General features: G+C 40.9%; 2 protein-coding genes across 2 annotated transcripts; one reads left to right on the forward strand and one right to left on the reverse strand.

Annotated features, from left to right (window-relative positions):
* The first annotated feature begins 2,397 nt into the window (after nt 1-2,397).
* On the forward strand, nt 2,398-18,077 carry LOC146703085 (sulfotransferase 1C1-like). Its single transcript, XM_085466205.1, has 7 exons — nt 2,398-3,178; nt 3,806-3,934; nt 12,166-12,263; nt 12,485-12,611; nt 14,544-14,638; nt 16,162-16,342; nt 17,402-18,077. Exons 1-7 carry the CDS (start codon nt 2,992-2,994, stop codon nt 17,512-17,514), a joined length of 930 nt encoding a protein of 309 aa, XP_085322331.1. The 5' UTR covers nt 2,398-2,991; the 3' UTR covers nt 17,515-18,077.
* LOC146703086 (sarcoplasmic/endoplasmic reticulum calcium ATPase 1-like) lies at nt 17,773-22,710 on the reverse strand. The gene is made up of 9 exons (XM_085466204.1): nt 22,637-22,710; nt 22,254-22,477; nt 21,917-22,137; nt 21,632-21,828; nt 21,457-21,542; nt 21,253-21,386; nt 21,025-21,142; nt 20,797-20,914; nt 17,773-18,436 (listed from the first exon to the last, which is right to left on the reverse strand). Exons 1-9 carry the CDS (start codon nt 22,644-22,646, stop codon nt 18,417-18,419), a joined length of 1,128 nt encoding a protein of 375 aa, XP_085322330.1. The 5' UTR covers nt 22,647-22,710; the 3' UTR covers nt 17,773-18,416.
* Between the last annotated feature and the right edge of the window lie 1,133 nt (nt 22,711-23,843).

Genomic DNA, 23,843 nt, shown 5'->3' on the forward strand with positions numbered 1-23,843 from the left:
AGTAGCTGGTGTTTTGCACCTCTGGTATTCTTGCCAATTCCTTTCTGTGTCCCGCTCATGTATTGACCCATGTGCCTGTTCATCTTAGCCGATATGATGCCTGACAGGAGCTTCCATGTAGTACTGAGGCAGGTTATTGGTCGGTAGTTGGAGGGGACCGCTCCCTTCTTGGGGTCCTTGGGGATCAGGACCGTCCGACCTTCGGTTAGCCATTCCGGGTGTCTCTCATTAACTAGCAGCTGGTTCATTTGTGCTGCCAGACGCTCGTGGAGTGCAGTCAGCTTCTTCAGCCAGTAGGCGTGAACCATGTCGGGCCCTGGTGCTGTCCAACTCTTCATACTGGAGACCCTTTCTTGGATATCTGCCACTGTGATGGTTACTGGACCCTGTTCAGGGAGGTCGCTGTGGTCTGCCCTCAGATCCACTAGCCACTGAGCATTGCCGTTATATATATATATATATATATATATATATATATATATATATATATATATATATATATATATATATACATATATATATATATATATATATATATATATATATATATATATATATATATTTATATATATGTATCATAATAATCTGACAATACTATAATATTGGCCATATTATATTTACATTACCACAGTGAGATGATTTTAGTCTCATGAACAACATTAGCTAATTGTTATTTACTAACTAATCTTGAAATAACTGTTCAGCACAGAAATGAAGCCCAACAATCATGTTTTACAGTCCTGTGGTCTCAGCCTCAGATACTCAACTAATCAAAGTGATGTCATGACAATAATGAATGACCAACAAAACATTTTTTCTCCTTCATTTCTGTCACACAAAGCTGTATGTAACGTTTCTCGCGGTTAGTATCATGGTTGCTAGGCAACCTGAACAGCGCGACGAAGGCTAGACCGTCCCATTTCACAAGCCTCTCACTTCCGCATTCGTACTTATAGTACGCACCGTACGTAGTACGCGTAGTGCGCGTAGTGCGCGTACTTCAAGCGTGCAGACCCTGAATTGGGACACAGCCTAATATTAGCTAAGCACAGAATAACCTAACTAAACCTAAAACACCCCTGCTTCTGGTAAGCCCATGGTTGGTCCTGCCGAGCAGGCATTTTGTTCCCAGAGTCCTCAGCCACACCTTTTGCCCAGACAGGAAACAGCCACCGCCCAAACCCAGGTAACTCAAAGAAAGAGAAACATAATTAATATAACAAAACATTTTAGAAAAACCACACAATGCTACTATGTGTGCGCCTCATAATATCAGTGTTAGGTTTAACCAAATGATTAATAAATTTTATTAATGAAGAAAACTGCAAAGCAAACTAATAAAGTGAAAGAATGGACTGATTTACCCCTGCGTGGCTGATGCCATCACATTCTTCAAGAAGCCTGGAGAACTATTCCTGAAGACGACTTTAAGAAATGACAAGAAAGCTGCCTGAGGGAGTTCAGGTTTTGTTGAGAAATAAAGGTGATCACACCCAATATTAGCTTTCAGGCTTTGTTTTTGTGTTATATACTTTATTTTAATGAATGTTTGCAAACTTTTTAATAACTAACTGCGGCACCTATTTTCAATTTTCTTAAAAATACAAGTGAAAATGAAGAATAACTCAAGACTTTTGCAAAGTACTGTAACTTTGTGCAATAGTACTGATGCACGGTATACAGGAACTGTAACTTATCTGATGTTTCCTCCATGTATAGACAGACACTAGAACTTGTAATATAAATATGATGGAAAGGAATTGTTAGGAAGCCGTGCACTTCAGGGTGCTTTAAAGTTATAAATTTCTCAACTTTCCCAGACAGTTTTTATAAAAACATTCTTGAACTCCACTGAGACAGCTCAACCTGTTTATAGTGAAAATATTGTTTCTATCGCTGGCAGGATATTAACTCTGAAAATCCTGGAATGTAAAGTCTAAACACTTTCATCTGGCTGAATAGATAACCTATGAAGTCCATATAAATCTCCAGCAGCGTGTCTACACAAGAACATTTTTCTTCTTGTAAGACAATACAATATGAAACGAGACCCCTGCCATGCACTCTTTTACTGGAATTAGGTCAACATTTTGTTTACTTTGAAGGATCAAAGTCCAAATGTGCTTTTGTAAAGATTGGCCACTAATTTTCTGATTGTGATTAAAAATTGGTTGTTTTTTAAAATTGTGATTAAAAAGTGTGAATCATTGAACACAACTCTGTTAAAAGACCAAGAAACGCAAGTGGTCAGAGTGTTTTACACAGAGTTACACATTTAACTGTGAAGTTTAAATCCATTTCATTTGTACTCTCCACATGTAAGTCCACCTCTCTGTGGGTTGCAGGATTTTTCGCGACCCTCCCTTTTTCCTTCCTCAGATTACAGAGGAAGCAGTCAAGACAGTATTGTGAGGAAAAGTGGAATTCATACGTAACTAGGAACGTTACATAAGGGCACTTTAGTGTAGGTCTGCTGGTGCAAGTTCCTGTGATCGCAGACTGATAAGAACCTGGGTACAAGCACTCAGGGAGCCAGCTTACAAAGATAGAAAGAGGGGCAAAAAGAAACATGTTTTAAAGTGACTGAGGCACTCAGACTTCAGCTGGGAGTTCATTGTTTCTGAGAGGCCGCTGAGAGACTCCTGCTCCCGCATTCAGATCTGGGAGGCGACTTACGCTGCAGACCACGAGAAATCAAGAGGAAACAAGGCAGCGCTGCTGTTGGCCGGGATCATGCAAGGAGGAGATAATGACAGTTTAAAAAGGAAGTAAACACGCTGACTGTGGGACTGACAATCAGGAAGAACAGGACCATTAGAAGCTGGGATTTATGTGGCTCATTGGCAAATCAGCAGTGAGTGGTTGACACAGACAGCTGAAGGCAGGACCTCGGGAGTTTGTTGAAGTTTTTTTTTTCTCTTCAATTTAAAAGAGGCAGATTTTAGCTCTCTGTTCTTGATTTCCTTGAGGCAGCTTTTGGCAGTGTAAAAAATGTCAGAGGAGAAAGAAATGACTTATAGCGAGGCTATTCATAAGGCCAGCTCCTCCATCACACGCTTCCCTCTCATCCCAGTCAGAGGAGTGCCTCTCATGAACTACATCGCCAACAACTGGGACAACATCTGGGCTTTTCGTCCCGATCCATCGGACCTCCTCATCGCCACCTACCCCAAAGCAGGTACTCAGAAACAGTGTTAGACACAAAGTACTGATCTCAAGCAGCTTTATTTGCGTTCTTACATTTCTAACACTTTACACTTCCACTCACGGGTATGGAGAAAAATACTGTGCTTTTTCCTTATCTGTTGCAAATTCAGATGTTACATGAAAATATGCAGGACTGCACTGCCAAAACAGCATAGAAAATGAAGCACACTTTCCCTTTTCTCTTTAATGCAGCACTTTAACTTGTGAGGAAATATTTTTCCATTGTGGTGTTAATGCTTTCTTCTTCTTCCATTACTTGATTGTTAAGTAGTTTTTCCACTAAGTCTACCAAAACATTGTGTGTGTGTAACTGCTTAAACAAGCAGGCAATAAAGGAAAACACCAGTAACTCTAGACTAATCCTGTAATTACGCCTTCATGAAGTGTGAGAGTTATAATTTAAGCAAACAAACAACAAAGACAGGCTACTTTTCCTGCCCTTCAGTCTCTGGACTAATTTTTTAGACTGTGGAATCTGCTGTAATGTGGCACTACTAAGTAGCTGGTGTCAAAAAAGACGTTTGTTGGACTGTTGTTAATGTTTTTACTCAATGTGGTGAGATTTAGCAGTACACCGTTTGATGTCTCTGTCTCATAGGGACTACATGGACCCAGGAAATTGTTGACCTGCTCCTTCACAATGGAGATGCTGAGGCCTGCAAACGAGCCCCCACACCTGTCCGCAGTCCATTCCTAGAGATCGTCTCCCCACCTCCCATCCCTTCAGGTGTGTGTTTTATCTATGTTTTTATTCTCTACTGTGACTCAGCAGGTTTAACATGTAGTTGTAGCATGTCAGAACTCACAAAAACAAGTCAAGGAGGAATGTTTCTGTAACGGATCGTTTTTTTCCCATCCCAATCAGAGTCAATGAGTTCTCAACCCATAAGCATATCCCTCCAAAGAAAAGACTTGAACTGGAGTTCTGTAGGCGATCAACAAAAGTTACTGTAGTTGGGTCATTTCAGTGAACGCAGCTGTGCTTTTCCAACACAGATTAGCCATATTTGTGTTTGACTAAACTTTAATACCAGCCAGTTGAATTTTTACAATGAAGCCAACTTTCAAGCATGTCACGGTGAACTAACAGGCAGGTTTATAACAATAAGTCACAGACAGCTAAAAAAGTAGCTGTAGTGTTTTGCTGCAGGGTTTTGGCACAACAGTCAGTGTTACTACTGTCTAAGGAAATCTTAAATGTACTGGGGTGCTAGACTTACCACTATATCCAAACCATTAGATACAAGAAAGAAAATAATGAACTTTACCCTCCCACCCTTTCTCTCCCCTGGACTGTTGACTCAACAAAACATGCCTATTGTAGAAGCCTACATGCAGTTTAATTTGAAATGTATGCTTTTATTTTGATAGTGCAGAAAACAGGAAGTTGGGCGAGAGGAGAGTGGAGCCATATGGTTTTTTGACCTCGCAATCTCTCTTCATCCATTTTGAATTGACCTTTATAAGTTTTTGTAATTTGGAATTCTGTTGCTATGTACCTGTTTGGACTTTTGAAGTAAATATTGAGAAGCTATCAAGGACTGCGGTTTCGTTTTTTGTTTTTTGTGGATAAGGAAAGAGGGACCAAGCGGAGCGTCAAGCTAAGGCTCCATTAGAAGGAAACCTACATTAGTCAAAAAACCTGCTCTTCACGGATTAATGGAGTTTGGAAACGCCTGACTATAAAGTAAGAAGGAAATACCGAACCGAGGAAAAACTGAAGATGGAAAACCGTAAGTCTTAAATTGCCTTGCCTTTTTTTTTTTTTTTTTTTTTTTAATTTGCTGAGGTGCATGTGTATTGATTGAGTTTGGAATTTTGCTACCCATGGACGAACAAAACAGTGGAAAAAGGATTGTAAAAATGACTGAGAAGGCTATGGAAGACTGCAAGACTAGAAATGTCAACACACGTAGACATAAGCTCTCTCAATTAACCGGCATGAGAAAAGAAATTGAGCAATTAATGGAAGATGATGCAAACGTTGACCTCGTTAAAAATAAATTACGAGTTGACTTTAGCTCTTTGCAGCAAGACTTTGCTAGCCTAAATTCTGAACTGCAACAACTTATGAGTGAAGAGGAATTTTTGGAAGATCAAAATAGTTGGTTTGATCCAAAGAACAAGTCCCTGAATGATTTCTTTTGGAAATGTGAAGGGTGGATGAATGAAGTCATGAAACTCTCTGAACAGAACAGAGAGGACGACACAAGAAAGCAGGCAGACAATAGGTCCATGTCATCAAAGTCGGCAAGCAAACGCTCCAGTAGATCTGGATCACAGCGCGGAAGCATTTCCTCTACATCTTCTTCTACATCTTCCTCTATTAGATTAAAGGTAGAAATGGAGCGTGCTGCATTAAAGGCAAAGGCTGCAGCTCTGGAGAAGAGTTTGGCAATAGAAAAGGAAGAAGCGGATTGGTACGCAGAAATGAAAGGAAAAGAGGCTGCAATAAAGGCTAAAAAGGAAATGCATGCTATGCAGACTGCCCTTGCTGAGTCAGATGCAAAACTGGAAGTTTTGCAAAAATATGAAGATACACAGCCAGACATGAGCATTTTTGCAGATGATGATCAGAATGGCAAAACTGAAATTAAAACCACATTCCACCCAACATCGCAGTACGTCTCATCAGCACCCTACGATGGCGACGATGTGCAGACACCAATGCATGAAAGGACAGTGCCTGCGCCAAGCACTGAAAGGGCCGGTGAACCTGTGCTCGATAGTTTGTGTCAAGCCATTTCTCAGCAAGTTAATGTCACTGAGTACCTGGTAAAGAATCACAAAGCTTCTCTATTACCTGACATCTCCATTCCAACTTTCAACGGAGATCCACTTGAATACAACTCTTTTATCGGTTCCATTGAACATGGAATTGAAAACCGCACTGATAATAATCGTGATCGTCTACAGTATTTGCTTCAGTACACGAGTGGACAACCACATGAGTTGGTTAAAAGTTGCATCCACATGGAACCTTCAGTGGGTTATACAAAGGCGAAACAAATGCTCAAAGAGTTTTTTGGAGATGACTTTAAGATAGCTGAAGCCTACATAAAGGAGGCCTTGGATTGGCAGACAATTAAGCCAGAAGACGGCACTGCACTACAGTCCTTTGCATTGTTTCTCACCGGCTGCTACAATGCAATGACAGATGTTAACTACATGGAAGACTTGGATAATACGTCTAACCTAAGGGCATTAGCTAACAAGCTTCCTTACAAACTTAAAGAAGCGTGGCGAAAATATGCTTGTGACCTGCAAGACAAAACGAAGAAAAAGGTCAAGTTTAAGGATTTTGTCAACTTTATCAATAAGCAAGTTAGGTACGTGCTACACCCACTTTATGGAAATATAAGGGAAACTACAACAGGTGTGAAGGACTCATTCAGACAAAGAGCAAAGCCACAATATGCAGAGACATTCAAACCAAAGAAAGTGTTTACAACAGCAATCACTGACCCTCAAATGGAAAACAAGACAGAAAGTGCCAAACAAGTGGCATCAAAAACACGGACCGTCCTAGTGGATTCAAGCAGCAAACCTTGTGTTTATTGCAAGGGAGAGCAACACAACCTCCAAATCTGCAGAAAGCTCAAGGACAAGCCTCACAAGGACAAGATTGAGTTTTTAAGGAGCATAGGACTGTGTTTTGCCTGTTTGAAACATGGCCACATGAGTAGCAGCTGCAAAGACAAGCTCCATTGTCAAGAATGCTCTCGACTGCATCCTACCCTGCTGCACATCACCAATAGGGACTCACAAGAAGAAACAGCAAGGGGGGCTGCTCAACAGTTCGTATCAAGTGCTCTTGTACAAACAGCAGCAACTTTCAGCATGACTGGGGCCGGTAAGGAAGATTGTATTCTTCCAATCGTTCCAGTACGTGTCAAGGCCCAGAAAGGAACCAAGACAGTAACAACATATGCATTCTTGGATCAAGGCAGCTCAGCCACCTTTGTGACAGAGTCACTGATAAAACAACTGAACCTGAATGGACGAATTACGAAAATTTCACTCCGCACGATGGGAAATGAATCTGTTGTGAACACCTGCATTGTGACTGGACTGGAAGTCAGTAGTCTGGATGGTAGCCAGTTTATTAAACTTTCAGAGGTGTATGCACAAGACCACATTCCTGTAAGTAAAAACAATATCCCAAGCCAAGAAGATGTTGACAGGTGGTCACACCTGACGGAAGTGAAACTTCCCACTATCCAAGCGGATGTTGGATTACTCATAGGAGTGAATGTTCCCAAAGCCATGGAACCGCTTAAGGTGGTAAACAGCGTGGACAATGGACCCTACGCAGTGAGAACAATATTAGGTTGGACAGTAAATGGACCACTTAGGAGTGGAGGCGACATGAGTGGGAGAAACAGATCGGCACAAGTGACTGTGAATAGGATATCAGTAGCCAGGTTGGAAGAGCTCTGGCAGCTACAGTTTAAGCAGGACTTTCCTGATGCAGGACAAGACGAAAATCTTGAAATGTCCAAGGAAGATCGTCAGTTTCTGAACATGGTGTCTCAGTCTGCAAAACTGGAGGATGGCCATTATAGTATTTGTCTTCCAGTGAGAAGCAAGGCGCTGTGCTTGCCAAGCAACAGAGAAGTCGCAGTGCAACGTGCGCTGAACTTACAGAAAAGATTCACCACAGATGTCAAGTTTTACGAGGAATATGTTGCATATATGGATGATATCCTAAAAAAGGGTTACGCGATCAAACTGAACGATGCTGAATGTAAGTCACTGGAGGGACGAACATGGTATTTGCCTCATCATGGAGTGAGACATCCGGTCAAGCAAAGGTTACGTGTTGTCTTCGACTGCGGGGCAAGCTTTCAAGGAACATCGCTGAACCAGCATCTCTTGCAGGGACCGGATTTGACAAGCTCACTGGTGGGAGTCCTCCTGAGGTTTCGACAGGAGATTGTGGCAGTAATGGCTGATGTGGAGGCCATGTTCCACCAGGTCAGAGTCAGCAAGGAAGATACAGATCTCCTCAGGTTTCTTTGGTGGTCTGATGGGAATTACAAGGAGAAGCTTGCAGAACACAAAATGTTGGTCCACATCTTTGGTGCCACCTCTTCGCCAAGTGTTGCATCTTTTGCACTTCAGAAATGCGCTACTGATTTCGAAAGGGAATTTGGTCAAGAAGCTGCAAGGACAGTCAAGAAAAATTTCTACGTGGACGACTGTCTTAAGTCAATTGCAGAGGAAGATGCAGCAATCACCCTGTGTTCTGACTTGAGGAACATGTTGGCAAAAGGCGGATTTCGACTAACAAAATGGTCAAGCAACAGCAGAAAGTTGCTCAACTCAATTCCCGATGAAGAAAGAGCACAAGGATTTAAAGTTCTGAATCCGGACGAGAGTAATTTGCCGATGGAAAGAGCATTGGGAATTCAGTGGTGTGCTGAATCAGATCAGTTCAAGTTCAAGATCAACCTTAAAAACAGACCGAACACTAGAAGAGGACTGCTTTCCCTTCTCAGCTCCATCTTTGATCCACTGGGATTTGTTGCTCCGGTGATTCTGTGTGCGAAAAAAATCTTGCACGATTTATGTCGGAGGAAATACGGCTGGGATGAATACCTACCGGAGGACGTCATTAAGAGCTGGAATAAGTGGGTTGCAGATTTGCAAAGGCTTGACGACTTTGGAGTTGACAGGAGCATCAAGTCAAAGCAGTTTGGTGCACCAGTCTTTGCGCAGTTGCATCATTTCGCTGACGCAAGCGAAGACGCTTATGGCACAGCAAGCTACCTGTTGCTGCGCAATGCAAGTGGCGAGACTCAGTCCACCTTGGTAATGGCAAAGGCAAGGGTTGCACCTTTGAAGTGTCCAACCATCCCACGAATGGAACTGATTGCCGCAACAGTTGCAGTGAAGATGGATAAACTTCTAAAGAAGGAACTAGAAGTAGAACTGCATGAATCTGTTTTTTGGACAGATAGCACGGCTGTGCTAAAGTACTTGAATAGTGAAGGCACAAGATTCAAGACCTTTGTTTCTAATAGGATCTCAGTAATCTTGAGCCATTCTCACATTCGGCAGTGGAGATATGTCAATACCACTTTGAATCCAGCAGATCATGTCTCTAGAGGACAGACTGTTGCAGCATTCTTAAAATGTGGCGATTGGCTTTCGGGACCAAGTTTCCTATTCTGCTCAGAAGATCAGTGGCCGAAGAATCCAGATCCCAGAATGCTGGATTTTGATGACTTAGAGGTCAAAAGAGAAGCTCAGACACATGTCATTCAGATGCAAGGGCTCAAAGACGCAGTAGACCAGCTGATGAATCACTACTCATCTTGGACAAAGCTAAAGCGTGCTGTAGCCTGGTTCATGAAACTGAAGAGTTTGCTTAAGGAATTAATAGCAAAGAGAAAGGAAGCAAGCACAATGAGTGAGGAAATCAGGATGAGCCAATTCAAGAAAGCTTTCAAGGGAAAAAATCTAACCTGTGATGATTTGTCTAAAGCAGAAATGGAAATTGTGAAGTACTGTCAGAAGCAAAGTTTTGAACAGGACTTGGCAATGCTGAAAGAACATCAAAGGGTGAAGAAAAAAGGCTCTCTCTACAAGTTGACTCCAGTACTGCAAGATGGAGTCATAAGAGTTGGAGGAAGGTTGAGTCGAGCAGCGATGCCAGATGATGCTAAGCAGCAAGTCATCTTGCCAAAGGAGTCACATATCACACAGCTTGTGTTAAGACATACCCATGATGTTACAGCTCACGCCAGACGGAATCACATGTTGGCTCATCTGCGTCAAAAAATTTGGATCCCTGGAGCAAATGGAGCCATTAGAAGGTTCTTGTCAAAATGTGTCACCTGTAAAAGGCTACACGGAAGTACTGGCAAACAAATAATGGCAGATTTACCAAAATGCAGGATCCTGCCTGATGACCCTCCGTTCACCAAAGTAGGTGTTGACTACTTTGGTCCATTCCTGGTAAAAAGGGGAAGAAGTCAAGTAAAAAGATATGGTGTCATTTTCACATGTCTTACCACACGAGCTGTACATCTGGAGGTTGCATCTTCACTTGACACTGATGCGTGTCTCAACGCCATCAGAAGATTCCTTGCCAGAAGAGGACAAGTTAAAGAGATGTACTCGGATAATGGAACCAACTTCCGATCAGCTAACAGTGAGTTAAAGAAAGCAATTAAAGAATGGAACTCCAGTATGATCATAAAATCATTGCAGCAAAGGGGGATCCAATGGCATTTTAATCCACCAGCAGGATCTCACCATGGAGGAAGCTGGGAGAGACTCATCCGCTCAGTGAGAAAAATTTTGAACGTCACAGTAAAAGAACAACTGTTGGATGAAGAAGGTCTCCACACCTTGCTGTGTGAAGCTGAGGCTATTATAAACAGCAGGCCTATTACAAAGGAATCTTCAGATCCCAATGACCTGGAGGCTTTAACACCCAACCATCTCCTGTTGCTGAAGGTTAAGCCAGAATTACCCCCAGGAATCTTCAACAAGGATGCCCAGTATGTAAATCGCAGGTGGAGACAAATCCAATATCTTGCAGACATTTTTTGGAAACGCTGGTGCAAGGAATACCTCATGCAGCTCCAAGAGCGTCAACGATGGACTACACCTAAGAGAAATTTCCATGTTGGTGATGTTGTGCTGATCGTAGATGACACAGCACCCAGAAATTCATGGCCACTAGGAAGAATCGTAGAGACCTTTCCAGACCAGAAAGATCTGGTGCGTCAGGTGAAAGTAAAGACCAAGACCAATGAGCTTTGTCGACCAGTTACAAAGCTGTGCCTTTTGCAAGAAGCTGAAGATAATTGATGCACTCTTCGAAAATCAAGAACTAGTTTCCTCTGAGGGGAGGAAAGTGAAAGAAGATTCTTTTAAGATAGTTGAAGTTCAGTTAAGTGATGTAGCCATAGATCTTTTCATTTAAGTTAAAGATTTTGTAGTAATTGTTTCAAAGACATTGATAACAATTAGGGGCCGGTAATGTAGAAGCCTACATGCAGTTTAATTTGAAATGTATGCTTTTATTTTGATAGTGCAGAAAACAGGAAGTTGGGCGAGAGGAGAGTGGAGCCATATGGTTTTTTGACCTCGCAATCTCTCTTCATCCATTTTGAATTGACCTTTATAAGTTTTTGTAATTTGGAATTCTGTTGCTATGTACCTGTTTGGACTTTTGAAGTAAATATTGAGAAGCTATCAAGGACTGCGGTTTCGTTTTTTGTTTTTTGTGGATAAGGAAAGAGGGACCAAGCGGAGCGTCAAGCTAAGGCTCCATTAGAAGGAAACCTACACCTATGTTTCATCAGTCTCTAATCACTTCAGGTGTTCTTACCTTGATTATCCAGACTTGGTCCCCTACTGTGTTTGTTATTTTTGTCAGGTACATTTTTATATTGTATTTATTCATTTTCAGTCATCTGGGAAAAAGTAAAAACAGGACTTAAATATACTTCTTCTAATTCAGGTTGGTTATTCAAAGAACAGATACCTGGAAGGCTCCATGTTAATGCAAACGGTTGTATAACAAAACACTGAGCTAAATGACATTACATCAAAATAGCTGGATGATATCATTCTCTTGTAGTAGGCTACTACAAATGATCTTGCAAATACCTCAGAATAAGGTGAAATCCTATTAGTTCACAATATGCTGAGTCATTCGGTCATTTTAGTAGAAATCACGACAACAGTTGCTCTGGTTTGGTGCTAAGTAAAATTGAATTGAATTAAATTAATACTGCTGTCACATTTTTTGGGAAATTTGCCTTAAGTTAAATGGCCGTGTCAACTTTTTCACCTGTTTAATGTTATTTTAACCATGTTAAAAAAAAAGTAAATTCAACAATGCTAATAAGCAGTTTCCATTGGTTGGAATATATGAGAAATCATGGAATACACATGTTAAGTTTTTCCTGTGTCCAATTCCCTGGATTTATGTCTCAGGTCTTGATCTTCTGGAAAAAATGGATCCCCCGAGAGTTATCAAGACGCATCTTCCTTTTCAGCTGGTGCCTCCTGGATTCTGGGAAAACAAATGCAAGGTGAGACTTCTTGTCTATCAGACTTCAGTGAGAGTAGAAATTCCTCATTTTATTGCTTCTTACTAGACAGAAAACTCATGCAGCTTGAAGGTAAAAGGTTCATGATACGGCACATAAATGAGGTGGGAGGTTACGAATGCCATGCTAGACACAATCTCATCAAATAACATGTTCTCTGTACTGTGAATATCTTTTTGTGTTCCTCCTGATCATGTGGGAAGTCGATCTACGTGGCACGCAATGCCAAAGACAACCTGGTGAGCTACTACTACTTTGATCTTATGAATCAGACCCAGCCTGAGCCAGGGCCCTTTGGTGGCTACATCCACAAGTTTATGCAAGGAGAGCGTAAGTATATTTCCCTCTGTGTCCTCATACCTATTCTAAGCCATCAATAGCCCTATATGTTTACCCACCAAAGCAGCGTCTTTGGTTGCCTGGAGGCTTTTGTGAACAAAATATGTGATGGTGGATGGAAACTATGACAACTTGTGTAACTGCCTTTTATGCTTGAGTGGTCATGATAAGATTAGTTGCACCCTGAGTGGCTGTAGCGCGCATATCTTGGGAGGATCTGGATGAAAATGTAACCTTTTTTTAAAAAATATATAAATAAATGGAATATTTCTTCATCATGACAGCCATAAAAAAGCTGCTTCTTTACTGCTATTTCTTTTGTGCTTTTTTTCCCACCATATGTGCCTTGTTAGGAACATAGTTTGCTTTGTAAGTAAGTATGAAACCAATCACACAACTTTATTAAATTTCAATGCATTCATTCCAGAATGGGAAAAAAATGATTTCCTTAGAAAAAGACTTAAATGGTTGCTGTAGGGTCATTAAATGATAACTTTTTGAAATGTCTTTATATTAACAATTGGATATATGTTAACTACCTATAAATGAAGTCACTGGGTTGGGTAATGCAAAGTGAATTATTACCTGACTCCTCTCAGCTTGTTGAGAGGAGAGTGTTTAGTTGTGATAGAAATCAAAATCTTGGTGACATATAACCAGTTTGGCTGCTTTGCTGCTGATTTGACTGGAACATATTAAAGCATCTGTGCCAGTTTGGTGAAGATTAGGGAACAAAAAGGTGGCCTTTCATAAAACACAATATGGTGGAAATGTACATAATAGGTTTCGTTGGGCTTGATTTATTTAACAAATTTAATGGTCCGTCAGTTAATCAGATTCAAAGATAGATCCTTTGTTTGCAGGAAATTACATTGCCATTTACATGCCATAAACACTGACATAAACAATATTAATTCCTAATAAAGTTAATAATTTATGAATAAATAAAACACCCAGTAACTAACATGAAAATATGCAAACATTTTGGAAAACTCATATTATTAGTACTGTGCATTAAATGGGCTTACAGCAGCTGATATGAAGGACCTCCCGAGGAGCTCAGACTGCACTTTGGTTCAGTCAGTCTTTGACTGATTTGCTACTTTTGATAACCTCCAGGGATTGGAGTGGGTGTGCAGGTTCATCAGGTAAAATCAGATCTAAAATCTGGCAAAGTTCAAACATTACATGCATAAACTCATATTCCACCTTGGCTCACTGGTTGCGCTCGACTGCTCAAGGCACAAACATGAAACTTGTTCATAAGAATCAGAGGCTTGTCAGTTTGCCAGGAACTGAAAACATGTACCGTTCATGCAAATGTGTACTGATGTGTAAACTTTTGACCCAACCCTTATTTCTTTATGCTTTGCTTTCAAGGAGCCCTTTAACTTTAAGTGGTCTTGAGCAATAGTTCTTCAGGTTTTCTGAAGGTCAGAGAACCAAACAAAAGGAAGCCAACATCTTTAAATGTCCTTCAAAAAGCAAGAGAAGTATCTTTGAAAACTACTGAAAGAAATTAAGCTGCCTGTATTGTAGAATAAAGGTGGTCATACCAAATATTGATATTAAAGCTAGTCAGAATGACACATCTGTCAATAAGTCACTGTACGTACTTTTAATTTTCCTAGTATAAAATAAAGAAATGATGAATTATGTAATCATAATTCATCACTTTGCAATAATTCATCAGCTCTGCAGTTACACAGCTGTAAAGTCATTAAAGGTGGTCAAGTTTATCAGTCTCTTATCAGCCGACAGTTACTAAAATACCTACTGTCATAAATGTTGATGTTAAGCTGTTAATGAGGCTTTACGATAGCCGTAAATATAAACATACACTCAGCATAAACCTGGACTGGAGTAGGAGAAATGTTTTCATCAAAGCTGCTTGAATGAATGGCCTTTGCTCTGCTTCTACAGTGTCATGGGGCTCCTGGTATGATCATGTGAAAGGTTACTGGCTGGAGCGAGAAAAGAGGAATATTCTGTACCTCTTCTACGAGGACATGAAAGAGGTGAGGAGAACACGTGGATTATAACCAAAGCATGTTGCGCAACCTTCTTCAAAGCAAACGTAATAAACGCAGCGCATTCCTTTGATCTCATATGTAAAGCTGAGATTGAATGATTAGGAAGCCTTGTTATAGACGCAGATTTAGACCAGCTTCATGTATAAAGGAAAAAAAAGAAAAGTAATGCCAACTGTCTGACATACAGCTGAAAAGAAAGAGCAGATTTTTTTGTAAACAATGTGACTACCGGCAAATCTCCTATTTCTGAAGATTTAAAAACAAATGTACCATACTCTTAAAAGACATTCAATATAAATTAAAAAAATACTTTGAGATATTGTTCAAAGAACTGTATATATGTATTAGTTGCACGACAGAGAAAGTTGGACTGCACAGTCCTGTGGAAAACACCCAGTGATTCAGTTGCTTGTAGAAGCACCTTTAGCATCAATAACCTGAAGTGAAGGTTTTCTGTATGACCTTATCGGTCTCTCACATCGTTATGGAAGACTTTTGGACCCTTCTTACAGCGTTGCTTTAGTTCATTGATGTTTGCAGACCTTTATTTAAACCCAGGTTTCAGTTAGTTTGAGGTGTGGACTTTGATCGGGCCATTGCTTACCTTTATTCTTTTCTTTCCCAGCCCTTTTGTGGTAGATTTGCTGCTGTGCTTGTGGCCATTGTCCTTTTGCATGATCTAATTTCAGTGAAATTTTACCTATTGGACAGATGGCTTCACATTTAACTGTAGATTACTTAACAGTTGGTATGAGGTGTTTTCTGGTGGTGGTCAGAGGGCCCGGTGGCGCCAGTGTCCGGCAGTGTCCGGCAGCCTCGCCTCTGTCAGTGCGCCCCAGGGTGGCTGTGGCTACAATGTAGCTTGCCATCACCAGTGTGTGAATGTGTGCGTGAATGGGTGGATGACTGGATATGTAAAGCGCTTTGGGGTCCTTAGGGACTAGTAAGGCGCTATATAAATGCAGGCCATTTACCATTTTCTGTTGATATGCTGTATTTGCAAACCTTTTATAGAGGTGCTCACACTTCCTGAAGATCAGTTAATCAAGCGCATTTAATTAGCTTGCTTCTACCAACTGAAGCAGTAAAGGTGTACTTAGTTTTTCACAGGACTGCACAGAATCCCGTGATAAACATCCTTTTTCACATGACCAGTCAATTCATAAATATCAGCATACTTTATATTGTAAGCTAAATACCCTGAAGTGTTAGAGAGAGAAACCCAACAGGGCAATGATCTGCTGTGAGCAGTTGTCCACAGTGAGGAGGAAGAACTCCCATTTAACAGCTTCTCCCAATTTGATTTCCGTTATGTAATCTCTCCTCACCGGTTTGCAGTGTTTTGTTTATCACTTCTTATGATTTTACTTTTTCCGTTACCTTCAGGTATTTGCTGTTTTCAGTCGTAATGTGGTGACACCCCCTCTTGTTTTATCTGTTTGAACATCTGTAATGAATTTTAAAAATTAATAATCTCCGCACATACTCTGTCACATTTATTTTCCCAGAATCCTCGGCGTGAAGTGGAGCGCATCATGAAGTACCTGGACTTGTCGGTCTCCGATGAGGTCGTCAGCCAAATCGTGGAGCTCACCTCCTTTAAAAACATGAAGGAGAACCCGATGGCCAACTACTCCTGCATTCCATCTCCGGTGTTTGACCAGTCCATCTCTCCTTTCATGAGAAAAGGTGCACTATTAAATTAAAGATATGCAGGAAAGTCAATCTCAGTCGCCAGTGAGTGCCTTACGTAGGGCAGTTAAAATGTCATGAACACCTATATTTGTCTCAGACACACAAATATCTTCATGTAATAATGTCACATGGTTAAATCAACTTGTGAACAGTCTGAGCTCCTCAAAGGCAGCAATTACTGCTCTGCTACCTGTCCTTCAGTGCAGGGGCACCCCCTAGAGGTCCCTGGATTTTGAGCTCTCGCTTCTATTTTATTTATACATTACAACAACTTAACACTCAAATGAATAAGTCTGTTGGCAGATATTAACTAGAGTCGATTTAAAGTTTTGGAGGATTTTTAGTTCAAACAAGGCATCGTTAGCCTGGGCTTCTGCAACAATTATATGGTCAGTTTTTCCCCCTCACTTTTAACAAACCAGTCATTAAGTATTTAATCAGCACAATATAATTACATCTATAAACAAAGATACAGTTTTGGGAGTTTTACCTCTGTACACATCACAGTGGATCTTAACTCAAACAGTCAAGATGTAACTGAAATGCAGACGTCCAGGTTTTTAAAAAAGTATGGGGCTAAACATTACAGCTAGTCATACAGATAACCTCACATTTTCACAGGCTTAAAATGAGTTTAACAAACGTACATGATTTTAAATAAAAGGATTGTTTGATAAGTTCTGAAATTTCATGGCCTCAAGAAACTGCTTGTCAATCAATCATCTAATGACTACATATAAAAATGGCTGAAAAACATCCGGAGCAGTTCAAGCTGGAATTCTGCACTTTGCAGTTTTTGATTTAAAATCCACAGTGATACAAAATGTGAACAGTGTTTACACGCATGTTGTATGTTACATGTTATAATTTAATAAATGTATTAGCGGTAAATGAGACACTGTGTGGGCATTACATATGACTGTTTTGGAAAACATTTTTTAAGCACCAGTCAGTTATTCATTTGTGCAAAAAAACAAAAAAAACAAAAACATTGATAGAGGCTTTAGCATAAATTTTCCAACTTAACAAAATTGTCTTCCTTTTCATATGCAGGTGAAGTGGGTGACTGGAAAAACCATTTCACAGCTGAGCAATCAAAGCTGTTTGATGAAGACTATGAAAAGCAGATGAAGGACGTTGACATACCGTTCAGGACCCTCATCTAATGGATCCGGGGGTTTCTGGAATTCGCTGTGCAAACCAAAGACTGATGACTGTCGCTGAGCCACGCTTAAACAGCAGAAGCGAAAAACAAAAAAAACCCGTCATGGGCTAAAAAAACCAAAATAGTTGCTATAAAATTTAAATGGTTTGACTCACATTTAATATGTATGGATGTTGAACACTGTAATCACTCATCCTCGTGGCATTTCCAGAGGAGGTCATCTAAATTTACTCTCAATAAAAACATGCTCCACAATAAATTCACAAGTTTTTAATCATCACTTTATTGCAGCTTATCAAGTAAACAATATATAAGACCAAAAGTGTTGTGACTGAGTAGACATGCCCATTTTATGTCACGAGACCTCCAACTGAGTCCGCTGACCGCATGGTCATAGAGAGCGCTGGCGGCTGAAAGCAAGTGGTTTTTCTGCCCATATGAAGTCATTTTAAACAACCCTACACCACACTGTACAGAGCCCAGCTAAAGCAGGGAGGCTGCACAAGACACGAGCAACGAAGACTAGAATCAAAGTAATGAGCTGGAAAGTCAGTCATATGAAAATGGACAGAGGACGCAAAAACACAACAGCTGAGAATATCCAAGGTTAACAAAAAAAAATAATCACCTTTAATACATACTTTACTTCTTAGAATAAAATCATAAATATTACTGTTTTATCTGGTTAATCAGGATACTTCCCCTCATTTTAATTCAATCTCCTTCCTTATACAGAGACTATTTTTATTGCAGATTTTAAACAAATTTTATTGTTTGTTTTTTTTCCATAAGGTTTTCTTTTTTCAGTCTTTTTCTTCTTTATGGCTCCCCTCTCTGGCTGTGATCTTTCTCTCTCCTCCGCTTCTTTCTCTTCAGCCCTGAAGATCCTCTTCTTCTACATCTCTATTTAACTTCTGTACCTGCTGCAGAGACCAGAGACACGTGATTTGGTAAACAAAGGAAAACTACGTGATTTCTCGTGTGATAAGAAGAATGACACTTTGATAGCGTCTCTCAAACTTAAAGTGACAGGGCTTCACAAAATTCAGTTTGTGTACAGCTCAATATGGCATGCAGAGGATCAAAGGACGTCACAAGCATAAAAACATATTAAAACTACAAAATACAAGCAATGCATCAGAAATACATACATATAAACAGACACCTGCGCGCGCGCACACACACACACACAGACACACAAATACACAGTGCTTAAAAATTTATAAGACCACCAAGGTAAGGGTGGTCAGCTGCCCTAAATTAACAGTTTTGTTAGTTTACTAAAATATTTTTTAATATTTCTGGTCTGGTTAATCAGCCTTTATACACAAGCCCTTTAATCAAAATGATATTTTTGATGCTAAAAAAGAAATATTGTCATTCGTGTATTTATAAATTTACTGTTTTACAAAATAATAAAGCACATTATTACTTCAAATGCCAGTTACTTACTGAGGACTTTACTTACTTTTTTGCCAGTACAGTTATTTTTTTACATTGCTGAACAGAAAATTAGCTTCAGTGTTTAATAATAATGGATTGGATTTATATAACGCTTTTCAAGGCACCCAAAGCGCTTTACAATGCCACTATTCATTCACTCTCACATTCACACACTGGTGGAGGCAGCTACGGTTGTAGCCACGGGACAGGCTGACAGAAGCGAGGCTGCCATATCGCGCCATCGGCCCCTCTGGCCAACACCGGTAGGGTAAAGTGTCTTGCCCAAGGACACAACAACCAGGACGGAGAGCCCAGGGATCGAACTGGCGATCTTCCGGTTACAGAAGCGCTTCCCAATCCCCTGAACCACAGTTACCCTCACTTAGCTTTTGACTTCTCAGTCAGGTCTGGTGTGTTGGCTCAAATTAGAACATGAACTTGGTTAAACCCCCCAAAGAAATGTAAAAACTTTACAGATTTGTAAAATAGTTGTGTTTTCTTAAATTTCTTAAGCACTTTATCCGTAAGCAATACATAAAATTAAATTCTGCACAAAATCCTGTCGAATATAAACAGAAATATGAAAACAAACAAACTTTGACACGACAGAAGTAGGAGGCCAACATGATACTGACAAAGACAAAATGCACATGCTCTTTATTTACCAGACCACTAAATGTGGCTGAGCTCACTCGTAGGCTGTATAGCGATCTATTATTTAGTGGAAACATTAGCTAAATGTCTCATTAAAAAGGTGTATTTTAAGAACTGCTTGAAATTATTGTTAGACTTCATATTTGAAGGTAGGTTCCAGAGTTTGAGGGTTTAAACATAAAAAAAGCTACATCCCCGATTTGTCTTCATAAGGAGAACAAAGAACAGTTTCACAGTATGACTTTCTTTCAGAAATATAAGGAAGTTTAAGACAATTTAAGCCTTTATTTACAAGGGAGAGCATTTTAAATGTGGGGCTTACTTTATGAAAAAGTCACTGTTATTATTTATAAGCTTCATATAAACATGTAATAAATTATTTTGGAGTTTATTGCAGCTCTAGAGGAAAAAACTACACATAATGCTAACAGTAAAAGAGATTAAGAGTAAAATCTGTTGACAAAGGGAACAATTAATACTCACACAGACCTTTTATCTGCTTACAGCTATATCATAAAGTGCTAAGAAAAAACATTTGTTTAATGTTTATATAATGATTATAAAAGGTAACCTTGGTGAGATACAAAGTGATCTACTCACCTGCTCACGGTGATCTCACGAAGAAAAAAACAAAAACCAATAAACAGAAACCTCAGATCAACACACTCGAGGGTCTCCCCATACAGAAGTCATGATACCCAATGTTTTTCAATTTGATTTTCAATGAATGAGTAGTGAGGAGACCCCGGAGGTCACAGTGAGTCTGATAACAGCTTGAACACATTGAAATAGCAACAAATACACAAACAGACAAACAGTCTCTACACAGCGCTACACACTGCAGTGTGAGCCTTGGAATACCTTGGTTTAGTTACAGGTTAATGGTGATGGGTTGGCTGAATTTAAGCTGGAAATGGACAAAAACAAACGGGTTACGTGAGTTAATGATGAATGGAGAGAAGTGAAAACAGGCAGATTAAAAACACAGAATCAAACCTGATTGAATTAAAATGAAATTAGATAAAGGCTAGGTTAATTTTAATAAGTTAAAATATTAACAAATAGTCTGAAAAGATGATGGTAGTAATGCATGAATGATTAAGTAAAACTATTATCTGTTATCTTAGGAACTGGGACAGATCTCTGTTTATTTTTGTTCTTGTGGATTTATAAAAGTGCTGCTTACCTTCAACGTAGTTGCGGGCGAAGAACTTCAGCACCTCATCAATGGCAATGACGGGGAAGGAAAGTTTCAGGACCATCAGCCACTGCTCCACTGACAGGTGGGTCAACTTGAAGATCATCTGGAGAGGAAAAGAATGGAAGTCAGATGAAGCTGAACCCCACGGAGGAAATCCACATAAACTAGAGCTTCTAAAACAAAAAACATTTTCAAACTGAACTTCTGACTCACAGGGAGAGGATCAACATAGATGATCATGAAGTGCAGGGACATGGACAGGGTCATGGCAGAGAGCAGCCAGAAGTTGCTCCATGGGGGCATGCGCACCAGAGACTGATTCTCAGACAAGCTTGAAGAGGAAGAAGAAGAAGAGACGTGAGAGCAGAATATATCTGTTGCATGAAGAAACCTTTTTTTTTTTACAAGCTACATCCTCCTCTATCACATTCAAAGAAGTACCTGTTAAGAGCATTGCACATCTCAATGGTGACCAGTACAGACAGGGCCATGGTCATGGGAGGAGCAGCCTCAAAGATTTCACATTCCAGGCCTTCAAAGTCCTCGTTCTCATCGTGGCACTGCATGAAGTGTGACTGCACGGATAGGAAGATCAGTAAATGTCTACATCTGTGTTTAGTGGAAAGCAACAGGAAAAACACTCACCAGCTGATAGTAGGTGACCCCGGGGCCAGTGGGGTCGTAGATGAACCACCAGGCAGCGCCACCAACAGTGGCAGCACCGACATATCCTGTTAGTGTAGGTGGATCGTGTCAGTGTAGACAACTGTTGTACCTACTTTCAATCAAAATCCATACAAACTCACCCAGTTCCACTTACCACCAATGGCCATGTATCTGAAGAACAGCCAGATCAGAGGCTCCTTGGGGGAGCGTGGGGGTTTGCCCATGATGTCCAGATCAGGTGGGTTGAAGCCCAGAGCAGTGGCGGGCAGACCATCAGTCACCAAGTTGACCCAGAGCAGCTGGACGGGGATCAGAGCTTCGGGCAGACCCAGAGCAGCGGTAAGGAAGATACTGAGGGAGGGTAATGGGCTGAAGTTAAGCCAGAGACAAAAAGAAAGATGTGTAGCTGTACAGAGTGTGTGTCAAACAGGTCACTCACCAGACGACCTCACCAACGTTGGAGGAGATGAGGTAGCGGATGAACTGCTTCATGTTGTTGTAGATAGCTCTGCCCTCCTCAACAGCAGCCACAATGGAAGAGAAGTTGTCGTCAGCCAGGACCATCTCAGAGGCAGACTTGGCAACGGCAGTGCCAGAGCCCATGGCGATGCCGATCTCGGCCTTCTTCAGGGCAGGGGCATCGTTCACACCATCACCAGTCTGCGGTTGGAGGAGATGAAGTATGCATTAGACAAACCAACCACCAGACAACACTTTAACACAACCTCTGTGTCGGTAACAGGTTTAGTTTGCATCCTGCACTGCTGGGCTCTTACCATGGCAGTGATGTCATCATAACTCTGGAGGAACTCAACGATCTTGGACTTGTGGGACGGCTCCACACGGGCAAAGCAGCAAGCCCTGCGCACAGCCTCGGACTGCTCGTGGAGAGGCAGATCATCAAAGTCACGTCCGGTGTAGGCCCTGCCGGAGACATCCTCGTCCTCGCCGAAGATGCCAATGCGACGGCAGATAGCGATAGCAGTTCCCTTGTTGTCACCTGACACATGGAGAAGGAGAAAATGAGTGGAAACCTTGTAAAAAGGACAGTTTCCGGAGAATAAAAACAACTTTGTATGATTGTGTATTAGCAGAACAGAAAGATCCGATTTTCTGATTATAAGAATGGTATAATAAAAAAGCTCTCCATGACACTAACCAGTGATCATAATGACACGGATTCCAGCAGCTCTGCACAGCTCAATTGAGCCAGTGACCTCCTTACGAGGGGGGATCCAGCTCTTATATCTCTGAAGATATGACAGTGTGCCATCAATTTACGGTTAAAAAACATTTCTTTGCTGAATTTATGAAAAATGCCAATGATGACAGTTTGACAGGGATAGAACAAAATATTTCCTTATTCCTCCAGAGCCCGGACCTCGACATTATTGAAGCAGTGTGGGATCATCTTGACAGAGAACAGAAGTCAGCCAACATCCAAAGAAGAGCTTTTAATGTTCTTTGTGAGGGACCAAGCAGCCAAAGCAAAGAGGACACAGGCAAAAAAGTATCTTCAAAAAGGGTTTTCTTTATTTTATACGGAGCCCCCCAGGGGACATGGGAGAAAAAAAAATTAGGGAGGAAAAAAAAAAATTAGGGAGGAAAAAAAAAAAATTAGGGAGAAAAAAAAAAATTAAGACGGACTTTTGCGAGCGCTCGCAAAAGTATTGCGAGATCTCGCAAAACTCCAACAATGGCGGCAGCTACTTAGTTGTAATATTACTCTTTCTGGGTCACAAAATACACCTTTAAGATATTTTGAGGCGTGAATGCAGTTGTGTAAACGTCAGATACCTGCTCGGTTTACAAGACATCACATATTTGCAAAAGAGCTCCGACGTTTTTGGAGATCTGACACCCACTAGCTCGAAGCTAACGGGAGGTCGAGACCTACTACAGCCGGGAGGAACACCGCTTTCCCGGCACATCGTGCCTCGACCTCCCGGTCAGCTTCGAGCTGGCGGCCACTAGCTCGAAGCTAACGGGAAGTCGAGACCTACTACAGCCGGGAGGAACACCGCTTTCCCGGCACATCATGCCTCGACCTCCCGGTCGGCTTCGAGCTGGCGGCCTCCGAAGAATGCGGCTAAAACTTTTGCGAGATCTCGCAATACTTTTGCGAGCGCTCGCAATACTTATTGCGAGATCTCGCAATACTTTTGCGAGCGCTCGCAATACTTTTGCGAGCGCTCGCAAAAGTCCGTCTTAATTTTTTTTTTTCCTCCCTAATTTTTTTTTTTCCTCCCTAATTATTTTTTTTTTCCTCCGTAATTTTTTTTTTCTCCCATGTCCCCTGGGGGGCTCCGTAATTTTAACCCTCAAAAAGTCCAAAATTAACAAAATTCAAAAACATACTTAGCAGG

Source organism: Copadichromis virginalis, linkage group LG8, assembly GCF_057382275.1.
Source record: "Copadichromis virginalis isolate Kocher_CV1m ecotype Utaka linkage group LG8, C_Virginalis_male_GT1.1, whole genome shotgun sequence".
NCBI classification, from domain to species: domain Eukaryota; kingdom Metazoa; phylum Chordata; class Actinopteri; order Cichliformes; family Cichlidae; genus Copadichromis; species Copadichromis virginalis.

Excerpts from the sequence above, each read along its gene's own strand:
- LOC146703085 (XM_085466205.1), top strand. The coding sequence starts at position 2,992 with ATGTCAGAGGAGAAAGAAATGACTTATAGCGAGGCTATTCATAAGGCC. Across the intron at positions 12,264-12,484 it reads TCTGGGAAAACAAATGCAAG|TCGATCTACGTGGCACGCAA; the intron begins GTGAGACTTCTT and ends TCATGTGGGAAG. Across the intron at positions 12,612-14,543 it reads CAAGTTTATGCAAGGAGAGC|TGTCATGGGGCTCCTGGTAT; the intron begins GTAAGTATATTT and ends CTGCTTCTACAG.
- LOC146703086 (XM_085466204.1), bottom strand. Across the intron at positions 21,143-21,252 it reads ATGTGCAATGCTCTTAACAG|CTTGTCTGAGAATCAGTCTC; the intron begins GTACTTCTTTGA and ends TTCCTCTTCAAG. Across the intron at positions 20,915-21,024 it reads TCTATGTTGATCCTCTCCCT|ATGATCTTCAAGTTGACCCA; the intron begins GTGAGTCAGAAG and ends TTTCCTCTCCAG.